The 18,683-nt window shown below is 40.4% G+C and overlaps 2 protein-coding genes and 1 long non-coding RNA gene across 3 annotated transcripts; all 3 read left to right on the top strand.

Moving 5' to 3' along the window:
• The first annotated feature begins 2,131 nt into the window (after positions 1-2,131).
• LOC131013007 (uncharacterized) lies at positions 2,132-3,313 on the top strand. The gene has a single exon (XM_057941009.1). It carries the CDS (start codon positions 2,212-2,214, stop codon positions 3,121-3,123), a length of 912 nt encoding a protein of 303 aa, XP_057796992.1. The 5' UTR covers positions 2,132-2,211; the 3' UTR covers positions 3,124-3,313.
• Positions 3,314-11,148: 7,835 nt separating this feature from the next.
• Positions 11,149-11,535, top strand: LOC131009893 (uncharacterized). Its single transcript, XM_057937295.1, has one exon. The coding sequence runs from the start codon at positions 11,149-11,151 to the stop codon at positions 11,533-11,535; it is 387 nt and encodes a 128-aa protein (XP_057793278.1).
• A 969-nt stretch (positions 11,536-12,504) lies between these two features.
• Positions 12,505-13,614, top strand: LOC131013031 (uncharacterized). Its single transcript, XR_009097565.1, has 2 exons — positions 12,505-13,026; positions 13,216-13,614. It is a non-coding gene; the product is annotated as an uncharacterized LOC131013031 (long non-coding RNA).
• The last annotated feature ends 5,069 nt before the right edge of the window (positions 13,615-18,683 follow it).

Below are 18,683 nucleotides of genomic sequence, written 5' to 3'. Positions count from 1 at the left end.
AATCATTTTACACAAAAACAATTTTTTATATATTTTGACGATAATTATTAAGTTTAGAATAAATTAATGTGGTTTAAGAACCTAATGTTATTAGTGTATTATATGAGAGATTATTTTTTACCAAAAAAATATCATTATACTTTTGTAGTATTGATTCTCATGAAATCCAATATTTAAAGATAAATATAAATGCTAATTCAATTGAGCATTTATATCGAAAATGAGAACAAATTATAGTCGCAATTTAATAGATCAGAAATAGAACTTGCTAGTATAAATAAAAATCAGCATTAATTATGTAAATAAATGTTGAAATTAATATTGAATTGTGTAAATTAATTAATTAGGGTTACAATTAATGCTACACTTTGGGCGGGAAAATAGTATAGGCATATTGGTTCCACTTTTATATATATATAGATTTGAATATCATGTAGAACCTTGCAACTATATTTAATATTAGTATATATGTTTTGTTTTTGAGAAGGAGATCGATGGAGTTTGAACCTTGGACATCGAGGTTTACAAACAAGAATTCACATTGTTTATATGTGTGAGTTGGCTTAGCGGTAGATGATTAATGCTCAATGCCTGAAGTCTACTGTGGTGCGATCGGTGTTTTATCAACAATTGCTTGTGTAGGCGGGGTCTTTAAAAAAAAGGTACGATTGAAAGGTCCCATGTATGAAGGGGAATATACTTTTAAACTTTTGCTGATATATCGAAATTTAATTTGAGAAAAAAATAAAACCATTCTCTATTTTCTAAAATTAAATTTGAGTTCCGCTCTTCCTCTAAAAAGAAAAACGAGGAGTGACCTGTATTAAGTAAGAAAGCGGCGAATCAATTGTGTTATATATTGGTATTGGTTCACTCCGAGTTGTCGCTTGACAAAATGGAACTTTGTTTCATTTATGTGTTTATGGATTGAATCATTTATGCCAACGAAATGAATGTGGAGCTCGTTCCGAAGGGCTTCTACGGGACTGGGTTTAAGTGTTGCTTTCCGGGGCTGAGGCACTTTCTTCGCTTGCTTCGCCACAAAGATCAAAGCAGAAATATAAGAGAGCAAACACGAGGATAAGAATAAGAAATTCGTTTTCTCTTATTTTGATAGAGGGGGAACAATGGACAACCCTCCTAAAACTAGGAATTGTTGAAACTTTAGACTCGTACTTTCAAGCACCTCCAAATTTTGGTAGATTGTGGTTAACCAATTTAGATTAAGTGGGTCGGCTTCAACCAATTGATCTAACAAAACCATAGTCGGCGTATTTTGGACTCTTGAAGGCCCCGTTGACTCACTTCCCGTATTAGTCGGGGTCTTGAAACTTTGTCAAATCTGCGGTTGGTTCAGTTTGTCTATTAGCTGAGTCATTTTACTAAGCTTGGCTGCGTCAACATAGGGCGCTTCTTATGCCTCGACGGTGGGGCCTTATGGGGAACCCAACATCAATATAGCAGAGTGTGGCCAACCAGGTTTTTAGGGTCACCATTACTTGACTTAGAAAGGCAAACACCTTTGACAAGGGGAAAACACGAAAGGACTAGAAATTGGATCTTGATCTATTTAAGATTCTTTCTTTTAACCGTAATAAATTATTGTCTCTTCTTTCTTTTCTGAACTTCCTGCCAGCAGCTGCAGTAAAATTGAGGAAGGGGAAGGCAAGTGTTCTTCAGAATTATCGGGTGTAAAGGGCATGTAATGTTGAAAGTGAAAGTCGTCATTCCAATAGGGATGGAGAAGGTCTTATAATGCTTCTAACCCTAGCCCAAGAATGAAGTTATCACGCTGGCTAACGAGCAATAGGGAAATCGAGCTAAATATTCGAAAATTAATAAATTTTCTTGTGTAATGTATATATATATATATATAAAAAAGAGTTCGCATCGTTTAGTTATTTTATTAGGTACATGTTTTGCTAATAATGAACCTTTTATAATATTGTTATTGTTACTTGTTAATTTATTAAAAAAAAAAAAAACGTTTATATAGATGGGTAATGGATGCACGCATGCATAGCGCGTGAGTGGTAGTGGAATTAATGAGGCACACGTGATGTCTAGGCTCCACACCCAACCCAACAGCTGTATTTATTCGCAGATCCCACCCCCCCTTCCCCTCCCCCTGCATAAATACACACCACACCACTCCATTCCTCAAACCAACATCTCCCTTTTCTCCATACCAAAACTAAAAAAAAAAAAAATATGGCACCGAAAATGGTGACCAGTTTTCGGCGCTCCCTTTCCTTCCCGAACCCGCCGTCCTCACACAATGCATCTAAACCCCGGAATGCCCTCCACGTGAGATCCACCAGTCTCCCGTGCCGCTCGCACCCCATTATTTCCCAGCTCCAAGACGAGATCTCCGAGCTGCACTCCTGGTCCGCCGCCTCCCGCACCTCCGCCTGGCTCTGCGACGGCCTCCGCCGCCTCAAGTCCGTCCACGAGTCCCTCGATGATCTCCTCCACCTCCCCCAGACGCGCGACTCCCTCCGCGGAGGGGACTACTCCAATCTCATCGACAAGCTTCTCGAAGACTTCCTCCGCTTCGTCGACGTCTACGGAACCTTCCAGACGCTTCTCCTCCGCCTCAAGGAGGAGCACTCGGCCTCGCAGATCGCCGTCCGGAGGAAGGACAACGCGGGAGTGGCCGCGCACTCCAAGAATCTCAACAAAATCGCCAAGGACATCAAAAAGCTCTCCTCCAATTTCGTCTCCGTTGGGAAATCAGCGGCCGCGGCGGCTCCGGCTCGGGCGCCGTACGATGAGGAGGCGGAGCTGGTGGACGTCATCCACGGCGTCGTAGAGGCGACGGTGACGGTATCCAACGCGCTGTTCGGCGGGATTTCGAGCTCGGCGGCGTTCCGGAAGCCGTCGTGCATGGGGCTGAGTTTTGGGAGGAAAACGAAAAACGTGAAAGTTGAGGGGGGGATTCGCGAATTCCAAGAGTTGAATTTGGAGAATTTGAGGAAGAAGGCGGAGGAAGAGGTGAAGAGTGCGTTCAAGAAAATGCATGAAATGGAAGATCGGATTTTGGAGATTGAAGAATGTGGGGAGAGGGCATTTCGGAGCTTGATTAACACTAGGGTTTCATTGCTTAATGTACTCACACAATAACCTAAACTTTTTAGAAAAAGAAAAAAGAAAACAACAGGAAACCAAAATTTACAGTTCTATTTATTGTTTTCATATATATTTTTTATTTTGATATTTTGAAGTTTGATATTTACACTGTATAGTTACGATTTACACAGATGGTGATTCAGATTTTGCCTAATTACTTTAGTACAAAGAATTATTTAATTTATTCAATATTTACGTACCTGTTCTTACGTCACTGTTAATTAATGATGATTGCATCTACTTTGTTCAGTTAAAACACATTTGGTTGAAGATTCGATCTTCAATATAAAAACAATATGTTTAGTCCTGAGCCCTAATCGGCGTATCAGAGTCCAAATTTCTACTTGCGTCGATTAGACTAGAATTGCATATACACGTGTAATCAAACAAAGAATTAATTACGAGTATTCATTTTCGGTGGATTATTTAATGAAAATTCTATATATAGAACATGTACATGACTACATGTAGTGCACTCCCTCTCATATAATAATATTTTATTAATTTAACTAATAAACAATCATGTGACTATATAGAATTTTTTGAATTTAATATATATATATATATATATATATATATATATATATCAAAAAGTAATTTAAAAAGATTCTATCTTATATCAAAATAAATAAAATTTATATATATGTAATTACTAATTATATTCATAAAATTTCTTGCGGAAAAAAAAAATAATTATTGGAAAATTAATGGTCGATGACGTTGACAAATGGCGTAGTTATAATGTTGAACCAATTAGTCATTAAAAGTTTGTACCCACTTGATTCAAAAATTTAAATTCTTGGGGCGCTAGCTAATGCAAATTAAATGAGGCAACCCCAACTGCAAGTAAAATGTACAGCTAATATGCTAGAGCTACATTTATTCAGTCTAGTACTAATATTAATTTAAAGTAACCAATATTTATTTATATACTCCTATATATGTTTTTTTTAAAGAAGAAGAAGAAGAGGCGGTTGTTACGATTATTAAAAGATCCCATGGCCATATCATATATAATGCAAGTGGACGCGTTAGGGAAATATTTGGGGCAAGAGGTATATAATTCCAACTTCCACGTTAAAAAACACGGTCTGAACATGTGAACTGGATTGGTGAGGAGCAGCAATAATAAAAGAAAAGGGGAAAAACAAAAAGTGATTAAGATGAACGTGCATATGATTAGATTCAAATAATTGAAGAAAATACCAATACTAACACAGATGGATTTGCAGGAAAATGTTGTAATGAAGCAATCATTCCAGCATTGCAATGTCGATAATGCTTTCTCAAAAGGGGTCACGATGAACTGGAGTTTTGGATTCTAGGGTAAGCAAACTTGCAAGTTGCAAGATTAACTTATTTTGAGGGTTAGTGCTTATCCTGTTTTTGGTTAATTAAACAGAACTCAATAATTTGGGAATGTATTCCTTATTCTTCAAGTGTGTTTGTATTTCTGTATGGAGATGGACGGAATAATACTAGTTGTATATGTTTCGCATACCAATATTTACTGGTTTTGTTTTCATTTACAGAGATCTGGATGTGTTTTACCATACACTCCTAATGTTATGAGCTCAAATGGCAGGAGCTCTTCGAGTGAGCTCTGACTCCAAGATCAGAGGGATAAAAGCATAAAGAGAGAGAGAGATAGGAGGGTATCACTGAATATTCATTTCATAATCCCAAGGAAAACAAGGTAACGTCCTATATATGGCCAACGGCCTTCTGGTAAAAAGCAACTAGGATACTGAAAGAGGAGACAACATACTCAGGTTTCTAACAAACTAGGGACCACTGAAATATCTTAATCTAACCAACCACATAGTCTTTCAACCTAATGGGCTGGTGCAGCGTTCGTTTGGGCCTCCCCTCTTCTTGGCGCTCCTCTTGTTGGGCTGTCGGGTCAGGTCCAGCATTCGTAACACTCCCTCCCGCTTCAGTAATCACCTTGTCCTCAAGGTGAAATTGAGGGTAAGCACTGCAGAAGTCTTCCAAGTCCTCCCAAGTGGCGCTCTCCGGCGGTTCTCCCACCCATTGGACTAGAACTTGAGTGCACGGTCCCTTCTTGCCCAAGAGCTGACGGTGAGAGCAGATGGCCAATGGGGCAGCAATCGGTTGAGAGTTATGTGACTCTGGGGGAAGATCACAAACGATCTCAGAGCTGTCACCTTTGAATGGCTTGAGTGCGGAGACGTGAAACACAGGGTGGATACGGCTGGTGGGGGGCAGCTCAAGGCGGTACGCCACTGGACCAACTTGTTCCGAGATGGTGAAGGGTCCATAGTATCGACGGCCTAGCTTCGGCGATACACGCCCTGATACAGAGACTTGCCGGTATGGCTGGAGACGCACCAGGACCTCGTCGCCGACATTAAACTCCAATTCACGTCGCTTACGATCACTGTTCTGCTTCATCCGATATTGTGACTGGTGCAGCGTGAGTTTCAATTGTTTCAAGAGCTGATCGCGCTCGATAAGAAGGTCTTCTACAGCCTGAATCTTCGACGCTCCCCTGACATACGGCGGAATAGAGGGTGGTAGGCGACCATACAACGCTTGAAATGGCGTCATGCGGATGCTGGAACAATAAGATGTGTTGTAGGAAAACTCTGTCCAACTCAAGTAGTTGGCCCAAGTCGTTGGCTTCAAGTGAGCGAAGGCTCGAAGATACTGCTCCAGGCCCCTGTTAATCACCTCCGTCTGCCCATCCGTCTGAGGATGATAGGCGGAACTGTGGTGCAGTGAAGTACCCGATAGTTGGAACAGCTTGTGCCAAAACTTACTCAAGAATAGAGGGTCACGATCGGAGATAATGGACGCTGGAAACCCGTGGTGCTTGACGACCATTTCCATAAAGACGGCTGCCACGGAGGCAGCTGTGAAGTGAGCTGGTAGCGGACTGAAATGGGCCGACTTGGTGAGACGATCAACCACGACGAAAATGGCCGTGTAGTGGCGGCTTGGAGGCAACCCCGTTATGAAGTCCATAGTGAGATCTTCCCATACTTGGTTTGGTGCCGGAAGAGGTTGGAGTAGCCCGGCTGGCGGTTGGGTGGAGTATTTAGTCTGTTGGCATGTGAGACACGCCGCGACATAGGTCTCTACTGCTGCGCGCATTCGGGGCCAAAAAAATGTAGTGGCTAAACGAACAAGCGTGCGTTTAACACCGCCATGTCCAGCTGTGGGCGTGGCATGTGCTTCATAGAGGAGACGAGGAATGAGGGCAGAATCCTGGCTGATGCAGAGGCGGTTGCGGAACAGTAGCAGGCCATTTCTAACAGCATAATTAGAGTTCAGTTTCTGGGCCACAAATTGTTGGTGAAGTGAGATGAGGTCCGGTTTGGTAGAGTTCTCTTGGCGAAGGATGTCACTAAGCTCCGCTATGGGCATACTTGCAATAGTCAGCGCAAGTAGCTGCGGGGCAGAGCCGTTTTGCTCCTCTGGTAGTCGCGAAAGGGCATCGGCAGCGCGATTGGAGGCGCCCGAGCGATATTCAATTCGGAAATGAAAACCCAGCAATTTACTTACATAGTGTTGTTGCTCCGGGGTTTGAATTGTTTGCTGCAGGAGCTCCCTAATACTCTTGTGGTCAGTCCGAACCACAAAGAACCGCCCCAGCAAGTATTGCCTCCACTTTCTCACGGATTCGGTGATGGCGTAGAGCTCTTTCGTGTATGTAGATGCGGCTTGCAACCGAGGGCCCAATTTCTTGCTGAAGAAAGCAATAGGGTGCTCTGCTTGCATGAGCACGGCTCCAATGCCCACATTGGAAGCGTCAGTTTCCACGATGAATTCCAAGTCAAAATTCGGAAGGTGAAGGACCGGTACAGAGGTCATTGCCGCTTTAAGAGACTCAAATGCCGCCTGCGCCATAGAAGACCAAAGGAAGGTATCCTTACGAAGGAGATCCGTGAGAGGAGCTGCAATCCCGGCATAGCCTCGCACAAAACGCCGGTAATACCCCGTTAGCCCAAGGAATGCTCGGAGTTGTCTCACCGTAGTGGGTGTAGGCCACGATTCCATAGCTGAAAGTTTGCTAGGATCAGCCTTTACACACCCTGCTGTCAAAACATGTCCCATGTAGTCTACGGAGGATTGGCCGAATATACATTTAGAGAGCTTCAAACAATACTGATTGGTGGTCAAACAGTTAAAAACCACTTGAAGATGTAAGAGGTGAGTCTCCATAGATGCACTATAAACCAAGATATCATCGAAGAACACGACAACAAAGCGGTGAAGGTAAGGAGCAAAAATCTGATTCATAACAGATTGAAAGGTAGAAGGAGCATTACATAGGCCGAAAGGCATTACCAGAAATTCGTAATGGCCGTCGGCCGTGCGGAACGCTGTCTTATGAATGTCCTTACTGTAAACACGAATTTGATGGTAGCCGGAATGCAAATCCAATTTAGAGAAGACCCGAGCACTGCCCAAGTCATCAAATAGTTCAGGGCGCGGTAATCGACGCAAAAACGATAGGTACCGTCCTTCTTGCGAACGAGAAGCACCGGCGAGGAGAATGGGCTACGGCTTGGACGAATGGTGCCTTGAGCAAGCATATCCCCAACCAACTTTGCCATTTCCAGTTTTTGGAATTGCGGGTACCTGTAGGGCCGCACGTTGACCGGTGCCGAGTTGGGCAAAAGATGGATTCGGTGGTCAATGGAGCGGTGGGGGGGTAACCCTGTTGGCGGCAGAAACAATTTCTGATATTGTTGCAAGAGATGGTGGAGCTCTTTTGGGCTGGAAGATGGGGGAAAGGTTGGATCTGGGCTGCTGTCCGTAGCATTGTTGGGCTTGGGCTCCATGCCTAACATTGTGTGGGCCTCCTCATCACAAGAATTGGGCCTTATACAGATTTCAAAAATCTGGTCGACGTGTCCTTCAGCCACAAGGGTTTGCAACTGAGCAAAAGAAACTACCGGGGTTTCCGGCGCCGGGTCGCCGCGAAGCAGCACTCGTTGCCCTTCATAATCAAACTCCATAAATTGCTCGACATAATGATGCGTAACCGGTCCCAGATGTTGTAGCCACTGAATCCCCAAAACGATAGCTGGGCCCTTAACGTCGAGGAGGTGGAGATCGATTATGAACGTGTGGCCTTGAATTCGGAGTGGCACTGCTGGGCAAATATGTCGACACACCAAGAAATCGCCATTGCCAACATAGACTCGGAAGGGCGGAACGTCACGGATTGGCAATTTAAAGGAAGTTGCAATGGATGGTTGGAGGAAATTGTGGGTACTTCCACTATCCACGAGCACCCGAAGTTGATTGCCGTTTATGGATCCGGTGAGTTGCAGGGATCTGGGGGAAGAAGTCCCGGAGAGGGAGTGCAGACTAGAAACGTCAGCCACTGTGGTGTCGTCATTCACTTCATAGAGAGGGGTCTCCAGCGGGTCCATCTCACATTCGTCCTCTGTGCCGACAAGGAGGAGAAATTTGCTGCGACAACGGTGGCCAGAGGACCATTTCTGGTCGCAGTTGTAACAGAGGCCGCGATCCCGTTTGTCTTTGATTTCCGAAGGGCTCAAACGTTTGATGGGAAGCTGTGGGGGAGGTAATGGTAGCAGTGGTGGGCGAGGTGGGCGAGTGGTTGAGGTGGTGGCAGAGTGTGGTGTGGTGGAAGGTGGGGTCGAGAGGGGTGGTGGGCTTGAGGCCGGTGGGGTAGAGTTTAGAGGAGTAACTTTAATGGGCCACCGAGAGGGTGGTCGAGAGTCGAGCCTGGCTTCCTCGATGCGAGCCTCAAACGCTCGGGCAAGCGCAAAAGCTTCCATGAGGGACGTGGGTTTAGAGATGCTGAGCTCACGACGTATCTCTGCCTTCAATCCCGTGACAAAGAAGCTGATTAAGAGATGTTCTGGGATACCACAAACTTGGTTCATCAGATCTTCAAACTCAGTCTGAAAATCAGCCACAGAACTAGACTGTGTGAGCTTGGAGAGGGCTCCTTGTGGGTCTGCAAATAGCGAAGAGCTGAAGCGCTCCTTGAGAGCCGAGAGAAATGCCGGCCAAGTCGACAAAAGATTATTGGCTTTGGCCCACTGAAACCATGCCGCTGCTTTACCCTCCATATGGAAGGAGACGATGCGGAGGCGAATCTCGTCGGGAGTACCATGGAAATCAAAGAATTCCTCAATGCGGAAGATCCACCCATGGGGTCAGATCCATCGAACCGTGGAATATCCATCTTCATGGAGCGTAACAGTGGTGAGATATCAGTGAAATGTGGGGGAGGATCGGTGGTTGGGGGTGGCCGTTGGATTTTGAGCGCTGCAAAGCGAGTGTCAACAGAAGACATGAATTCCTTGACCTGGGCATTGGTAGCGAGGATTTGACTCTCGAGGTGAGCACGTAGAGAGTCGATGGCTGAGAGGATATCAGAACCAGACATGGTAAAGACTCAATGAAAGCACCAGTTGTTATGAGCTCAAATGGCAGGAGCTCTTCGAGTGAGCTCTGACTCCAAGATCAGAGGGATAAAAGCATAAAGAGAGAGAGAGATAGGAGGGTATCACTGAATATTCATTTCATAATCCCAAGGAAAACAAGGTAACGTCCTATATATGGCCAACGGCCTTCTGGTAAAAAGCAACTAGGATACTGAAAGAGGAGACAACATACTCAGGTTTCTAACAAACTAGGGACCACTGAAATATCTTAATCTAACCAACCACATAGTCTTTCAACCTAATGGGCTGGTGCAACGTTCGTTTGGGCCTCCCCTCTTCTTGGCGCTCCTCTTGTTGGGCTGTCGGGTCAGGTCCAGCATTCGTAACACCTAACTCCTTGGAGGATATTTTTATTTATTAAATGTATAAATATCTACGGAACCTATTGACAATCAAATGAGAACCTCCGTAATATGAGTATCTTGTTGTAATTATGAATATGTTGGATTATTTTGTGAAAAGTCTAATAATAATAATAATACGGGTTGATGATACATGAATAAAATTATTTGTGTTTAATTTAATCTGTTTCTAAGTTTTTTTTGGGCATATATATATATATATATATATATATATATATATTGAATTACAATTAAATATCTTCAGTCGATAAAATCCAGGGTTATCAATCTTAATGGGCTGTCTTTTCTGCAAGGGTTAACGTTATGTTTATTGGTATGTTATTTCTATCTTGGGACCCTTTGTTTATTTTTTAAAAAGTCGTTGAAACGTAAGTCTCTTTATCTCTCTCTATAAGGAGAATCATGCATTCAAATTATAATTTTCACGCTTAAATTTCAACATTAATTTTTATTAAAAATATTAAAAAAACTTATAATTCTGTAGCAATTAAAAGAACAATGACATTGATTATAATTTAATCAGAGAGCACTATAATTGCTCTTTAATTTTATACTTTAATTTTATCTGTTGAAAATACTATGCCAAATTTTTCCTCCACCTCACCGTCTGCTCTTTTATAGATATAGATTGCTACGATTAGTTTATAGGTTTTTAATTTTTTTTTCCTTTTTCCACTATTTATATACACAAATACTCCTCTGCAACCGGTTTTCAGAATGACACTACTTTATTCGGTAAATGACACTTGAATATTTCCGAATGACACTTCTTCAACATACAAATGACACTTGAAGATCTTCAAGTGTCATTTGTATGTTGAAGAAGTGTCATTCAGAAACCAGTTGCACGGTGCAACCGATTGCACGAGAAAGTGCCTCATTTATATATACCCCCTTTCTACTTCATTCAAATCACTTCAAAAAAATTCTCTCTACCTCAAGAAAAATCTCTACAAAAATGTTTTCTTCACAATCATCTTCTTCATCAAGCGGTAGAGATGAGCAACGTGCTCAACATTTCTCCCAACTCGTGCAACAATTTTACCAAATTGTTGAAGCTATTGGTGAACCGGAGCAGGAAACCCCTCGTCCTCGAAGAAGGCGTACATTAATCGGGACCGTGAAGCAAGAGCACAACGTACGCGGATTATTTTGCAGAAAATCCGGTCTACACCGAATCCATTTTTCGGCGTCGATTTCGTATGCGGCATGCATTGTTTTTGCGCATCGTCAACGCCATGCAGTTCGATCCGTACTTCCAACAACGCACGGATGCACTTGGCAGACTCGACTTCACACCGTTGCAGAAATGCACTTTTGCTATTCTTCAAGTAGCAAATGGAGGTGCAGCTGACCAGTACGACGAGTATCTACAGATTGTGGATTCTACCTCGTTGGAGTGCTTCCGCAGATTTTATCGAGTCATCAACCAACTTTTCGGCGCGGAATACTTGAGGAGGCCAACTTCCGCCGACTGCCAAAGGCTTCTAGCACTGCACGAGGAGAAACACGGCTTCTCAGGAATACTAGGCAGCCTCGATTACATGCCTCGATTGAATTTTATTTTTAATGAAAATTTGGAATTTTAAAATAGAAGTGTAGAATTGGAATTAAATGGAAATGAGTTGCATTGGAGATGTGAGGTGCTTAAGTGGAGACCACCATTTAAGCACCCCCTTAAGCACCTCCTATTAGAGATGCTCTTAGAAACTCGTTGCACAAGCTCACGATTTAATTGTAGTTCGAGGAAAAGAAAGATGTAGAATTGAAAAGATAACAAATCTCCACCACTAATATAAAGTTGAGCAATATATTTGGTTTTGTGATTGACATAGATATTTTATAGTTAAATTAATACTCCCTCCGTCCCAACGAAAGCGGTGCGTATTTCTTTTTCGAGTCCTCCCAACGAAAGTGGTGAATTTCCTATTTTGGTAATAATTTTACACTACAAACAATATGGCCCTACACACCTTTACACACTTTTACACTACAATCTTATTCTCTTTAAATCTCGTACCGAAAAGAAGCGCACCGCTTTCATTAGGACGGTGAGAGTATTTTGATAAAGTTAATACTATATAATTATTTATATGCATGACATGGTTTGATTTCATAAATTCATTTTTTGCATTTGATTTTTAAAAATTACTTTATTTTGTAAAATTTTATTTATTTAAATTTTTAAAGTAGTTTTGTATGAACTTAAAAATGTTATTTTTGACGTACGATTAGATGAAAAGTTCTAAAAAATATCAAAATTTCATAATTGTACTTAGTGAAGAAATGTTTAGACTTGTCACAAAAAAATCAAGTAAAGCAATCAATATCTAAAAGTATTTAGGTTCATTCACTTTATTTAAGCATAAAATTCTTATATTTATAAAAGCTGACATTTTTATACACATTTAATAAGGTGTCAATATATAAAAATATCCACTTTCATATAGCAAAAATAAATTTTAGCCACTAGAATAAAAACATAAAATTTTAGCCACTTTTTATGCGAAAAGACTGAAATACCCCTTTATATAAATGGGTGAAAAGACTGAAATCTTAATCCCTATCTCTTCTCGTCTCTTCTCTTCTCGCTCTCTCTCCGCTCTCGCTCTCGCTCTCTCTTCTTTACCCGGTGCTGCCGCTGCCGCCTGCTGATTTTCCGACGAATGATCCGCTGATAGAAACTCAATCCAAAGGCGATGGATTCTGGAAAGGATGATGTGCTGCTTTGTGTTGCTGCGGTTTGTTGGATGCTTGTTTCTGAGGAGGATTATGCAGTCAGATGCTTCCTGGATTGTTTGCTGAACTCCGTGGAATTGAGCGAAATAGTTGTCAATTGTGGGCTTCACTGTCGATTTTGAGGTTAGGAGAATCGTGGAAGAGAATCCCCATTTAGTTTCAACCACTTTTCAAAACCCCCAAAACGCAACCGCCCCCCAAAATCGCCGCCGCGATGTCGTCGTCGCAGCAGATCGAGTCCCACCGCGAGAACGCCGAGGTGTACACCGGCAACGCCGGGTGCAAGCAGAAGTCGAAGGAGCTGCTGGAGACTAGTAACTTCTCGCAATTACTAGGAATAGGTAATCAAACTTATGGTTTGTTTATATAGGTAGATGTAAAAGATGTGTTGCTGATGAGAGTATTTAATTGATATTCAAACAGATTGAATGACATTAACTGTTGATTGTGAATGTGAGAATTTGAGTGTTTTTCCTTCCTCTAATTATGTATTTGGGGATTGTGTTGGTGGAAATGTTTGGACATCCAAGTTTCTTGCGTTGAATATCGAGATTATCATATTGGAGAGAATCAACACATATTGGAAGCTTTCTCATTATGTATATTGTTCAATGCACCGCCTTCGCTTGGTTCCGCTTCGATGAGAAGATCTCCGCCAGAAGCTATCACTTGTTGCCGGAACTGAGGATGATGAAGCCATTTCTCCGGTGATGCTAATTATGTCGAATTATGTAATTTTTTTAGTCTATAATTTTAGTTTGAGATTACTACTTATTTGATTTTTGGAGAGGTTGTGTGTGGTATACGAGGAATTAATTGAGAAAGATCATTGCTGCTTGTGTTGTTTGTGGATTGATGCTTTGTTATCTGTACAATTTTTTAGTTTTATTTTTTTGTGAATAATAATTCTCATTTGCTTATGTTTTAAATATCTGATTTCTCTCTCTTTAAGTTTTGAAATAGATTTTAATATCTCTCTCTCATCTGGTGATTCTTTTAGGATTAGAAGTTCATTTTTCAATACTTAGAGAAATATAAAATTGATTAATGTTCTTGAATTCACGACCACATATATGAATTCACAACTTAATATTCTTGAATTTACGACCACATCTATAAATTCACAACTTAATATTCTTGAATTCACAACCAGATCTATTAATTCACAACTAAAACTTGAATTCACAATTAAAATAAATTCTAGTTTTAGTTGTGAATTCAAACTTTAAAAACTCAAATTCACAACTACTTGAATTCACAACCAAAATAAATTCTAGTTGTGAATTAAATTCAGGTTGTGAATTCGACTGATTGTGAATTCACAACCAACATAAATCTGGTTGTGAATTAAATTTTTGGTTGTGAATTCGACTGGTTGTGAATTAAATTTTGGCTGTGAATTCGACTAGTTGTGAATTCACAAACAAAAAATTCTGGTTGTGAATTCTCAATTCACAACCAGTGTGAATTCACAACCAAAAATTTTTGGTTGTGAATTCACACTGGTTGTGAATTGCGGGATTTTTTAAAGGGGTGATGTAAAGTGGCCATTTTTTTAATTTTTAATGTGGAAGGGTATTTTGGTAACAGTGGCCATTTTTTTATGTTTTTATTTTAGTGGACAATTTTTAAGTTTACTATTTCAAAGTGGCCATTTTAAAAATCCACTCTTTAATAAAAGTCATTTTCACTTATTAACACGTAGTTTCCATTTGGCCTACTTGATTTAGCATGTATTTCCTCCGTCCATAAAAGTGGTCACTTTAATTATTTCTTTTTCATCCATCTCCAAAACATATTTCTAAGCTATTTTTGAAAACAATTCTACTAAGTATTACTTGTACAATTTCCACATATATACTTTTATACATTGTCACTAATGGATTCACCCATTTTGTTTTAATCGATCCATTAGTCACTATCATCACTTTTTTTTTCTTCATTTGTGGGACCCTTCTCCACTTATTAAATAGTACAAAATTATTAAATTTGTGTTGCTTTCCTTTATGAAGATGTTTCAAGAGAGGAGAAAGTATTTATTTTTGTAATTAATTTTTACTATATATGATGAATATGGGGCATACACTTCTAAATATTGTACCGAATACAACTAGATCAAGCGAGGTGAGATAAAGTGAATATTTATTTATACTGACGAGGGAAAAAAAACAAAAAAAACGGGCGAAGATAGTGAAACCCCTAATGTTTCCCCACCATTGCCGCCTACTCCTCAAGGAAAAAAAGACAACAACAACGATAGGATAACCGAGCTTAGAGCACTCCCAGCAGATCACCTAAATGCATCACTAACTCTAAATTTATGCTAAAACAATTGAAAATGAGATAAAAAATGCATTCAGCAGATCCCCTAAATTGGATGGAGCCCACAAAAAATTTTACACCTACTTAAATTCAATCTTAAATTTACACTCACCCTAAATTTATTTTAAGCTTATAATTAGTAGGGCCCACACATAATTATTATTTTTATGTAGAAAATAGGAGATCTGGTGTATGCATTTATAAAATCGAGATCCTAAAATTAAATAGGGAAGCTTTAGGGAGAAATATAGGAGCATAATTTTGGGATTTCTGCTGGGAGTGCTCTTAGGAAGCAATCTCTGGGAGGGGGTCACAATTTGATTAATTAAACCATAGACCAAATCAAACTTGTGTGGTTTGGTTTGGTTTATATTTCTGAAAAAATATGGTTTACGGTTTAGGTTTGATTGTTTAAAATTATTGTAACCGTAAACCGTATTATTATTATTATTATTATTATTATTATTATTATTATTATTATTATTATTATTATTATTATTATTATTGAATACTTTAGAAGTTTGATCTTTTTATTATGTTAAAACAGGAAAATAAAAAATATAAACAAACCGTAAACTAATATGCATCAAATCATATTAATACAATTTGGTTTGATTTGGTTTTGATATTAACGCAATTTAATTTAATTTTTAAAATTTATCAAATCGTATTTTAGTATTTGGTTGGTAGCAAATTGCACAAAACCAAACTGCGTCCCTGGTCTCTGGAGAGTGGAGACGTAAAGGAAGCGGTAATTTTTCAGCGAGTTTAATAGAAATAAAGCTATGGGGATATCTCCGGCCGAGGTATTTGGAAATTTTCGATTTTTTTGTAGTCCCTTCGTCATCAGTATTAGCATTTTTGTTTCGATTTAAATCGCCTATTAGAAGGGTATTATGTATGGGTGTTTTCATCTTTAATCGTTCTATTGTGTTTATTCGTGGAATTGAATGGAAATGTTGTGATAAATTCTTGATGAAGATGTTTCGATTTTTCTCTTCTCTGGATTTTGTTTTGAAAGCTTGATATTCTGAGAGACAAGACAATACATAACGTACGATTGGTGAAATTGAAGGGAAATTCTTGTGATTAATTACTGTTAAAGTTCAAATGTTAAAGACTTTTATTTTAGGTGTTGTTTTGCAGATTCGACAATTGTTTTGGAGCTGCCCCTTGATGTGGGAAAAGATTTTGCATCATTGATCTTATTTCTTCATACAATTAAGTAGATACTCGTCCAAATATTGCACTTCAAATCTGAATTCGGAGTTTGTACTCCAAAATTCACTCAGAATTTCGTCCAAAAACACATCTACCATCAGTAATCATTGTTGCGATTAGCAAGTGTGTTTGCAAAGCATGGCTCCATCTTCTTGGCACTAGCCTATATTTGTAAATGCCCACCCGTTTTGGTGTCGGCGCGTGTGTGACTCAACAATTCCCGATTCCCCTCCCTTTCCAACAATGGATCGTTCAATGATGTTTGCCGCTGCTAATGGCTTGCTTAATTCTTCTACAGTCTGTTAAACTATGAAATAGAGAGCATAAGAGATGAAGATTTAGCTAAGGGAAGATTAAGTTCTTCCACAGATCTTTATTGATATTTATACAAAGTGTGAGTACACATCATAGACTCTCATGTACACGCATGTATGGTATAATTACATTTCAACTAATAACAGTTTTTCCCAACTGATTTGAGCTAACCTAACAGCCTTCTAACTACTCTCTATTCAATACAGTCAGAGCCTCAAACTCTTTACATCTGCAATCCCATCACTCGTGACTAGGCTGAGAATCCACACCCGAATATGCGGGGTTTGGTTTTTTAGGTAAATCAGGGATTGACTTTATCAAAATCAGCAAGGTTGTTCGAATCCTGATACACTCTTGGAACAGGAACATGTTTGATTACGGTTTATGCAGCAATGTTCGCAGAGCTCAGATGGCAATCTCCATGAAACTTGGTGGATTTGATCACTACAAAAAAAGCGGTGATTACCGACGGCTAAATGCCGTCGGTAAAAAAAGACGGCCGCCGGTAAATAGTGTTACCGGCGGCGATAACGGCGGCAAACTCCCGCCGCTAAACGGTTCGTCGGCAACGACAATAACGGCGGCGAACATCCGCCGTCGGTAGTTAACGGCGGCGATGCCGCCGGAATTGTCGCCGTTAAACGGCGGAGCCTAGCCGGAGAATTAGCGGCGGCAGACACCGCCGCTAGTTACCGAGGGCTATTTTGCCGTCGGTATAGAGAGCCACCGGAGTCCGGCTGACCCTGCCGGAAAACTACCGACGGCGATTACCGCCGCTAACTAGCGGCGGCGAATCGCCGTCGGTAAAAATCTACCGCCGGCCGGTGGTTCACGCCGGAGGATGGCCGGGTATTTACCGAGGGGAAATTGCCGTCGGTAACTACCGACGGCGTTTTGCCCACGGTAATGTTTTTTATTTTATTTTATTATTTTATTTTATTTATTTATTTATTTATTTTATTGTATATTGTATATCCACAATTTATTTCCGTATTTATACGGTATTGCATACTTTAGACGAACTTCCCAGTCGGCGACCCGACTTCCCAGTGGGTCACCCATCTTGCTTGTGCTATGTGTCAAGCACGCTTAACTTTGAAATTCTTTTCGAGTGATCACCAGTACAGAACACTCGTATTATTGATATATCTACATCTATTAATTCATTTAAATGCTATATACTCACTCATATAATTATAATCTTTGAATATGTGGAGATAATACCTTAAATATGTTGTTAATTAGTGAGCGAGTTCGTTTCGGTCCTTATTTTTATCGTCGGTAAAATATTTAATTAATATTTAATAATTAATTAATTAATTAATTAATTTTTTTTTTTTTTAACATTAATACACCAAAAGTGTTTTAATTTGGTTATTATAATGTGATTTGAATTTATTTGTTTATGTTAAATGCAATCATCATCATCATTGCCATAAATATATAAAACATTTATAGTTTTAATAATTAAAGCACTTGAAATATATAGTTCAATAAAACATAAATTTGAAAAGAAAGTGCAAATGTAATTTTGTTTGAAAACATAAACATAAGTCTAAGCATCATCATCATCATCGGCATCAGGGTGTGGAGGTGGCGGAGCATTATACATCCTCATAAACGCCTCCAATTGAGCCACGCGGTCCTGCATCTGTTGGCGTTCTGCTTGCTCTGCCGCCATGCGCTCCTCTATCTGTTGGCGTTGTGCTTGCTCTGCCGCCAATCGCTCCTCCAGCGTGGAGATCCGTGTCTCATAAAGCTGCTGAGACACCGCAGAAGTGCCCGTGCTGCGGATAGACCCCCTACTAGCCTGACTCTGCCCGGCACTCCCGACGCCGTAGATCCGTGACCTATCAATTTGCACCACCTCCAAATACACCTCGTCTAGCCGCTCCTGTCGTCCTGTGGCAGCGGCCAGTCGATGAACCTCGGCCTAATACATACATAACAATGCATAATTGTTAGAAAATAAATACATTCACTAAATATTTGAATAAACTTAAACACTTACGTCAATTCTAGCATCTCTCTCCGACGTATAACTTCCGTCGGCGTACGTGTGGAGGCGGAGGAAGGTGGCATAGTTCGGTGCATCCTGGGGAGTACCAGGATCCAAGCTCTGTATATGCATTTATATAAG

Source organism: Salvia miltiorrhiza, chromosome 2 (assembly GCF_028751815.1).
Source record: "Salvia miltiorrhiza cultivar Shanhuang (shh) chromosome 2, IMPLAD_Smil_shh, whole genome shotgun sequence".
Taxonomy (NCBI): domain Eukaryota; kingdom Viridiplantae; phylum Streptophyta; class Magnoliopsida; order Lamiales; family Lamiaceae; genus Salvia; species Salvia miltiorrhiza.
Note: the sequence above shows the minus strand (reverse complement) of the source record. Positions and strands in the feature narration are given on the sequence as shown.

Bases quoted from the DNA above. Each gene is read 5' to 3' on its own strand.
- LOC131013007 (XM_057941009.1), top strand. From the start codon at position 2,212: ATGGCACCGAAAATGGTGACCAGTTTTCGGCGCTCCCTTTCCTTCCCG.
- LOC131009893 (XM_057937295.1), top strand. From the start codon at position 11,149: ATGCGGCATGCATTGTTTTTGCGCATCGTCAACGCCATGCAGTTCGAT.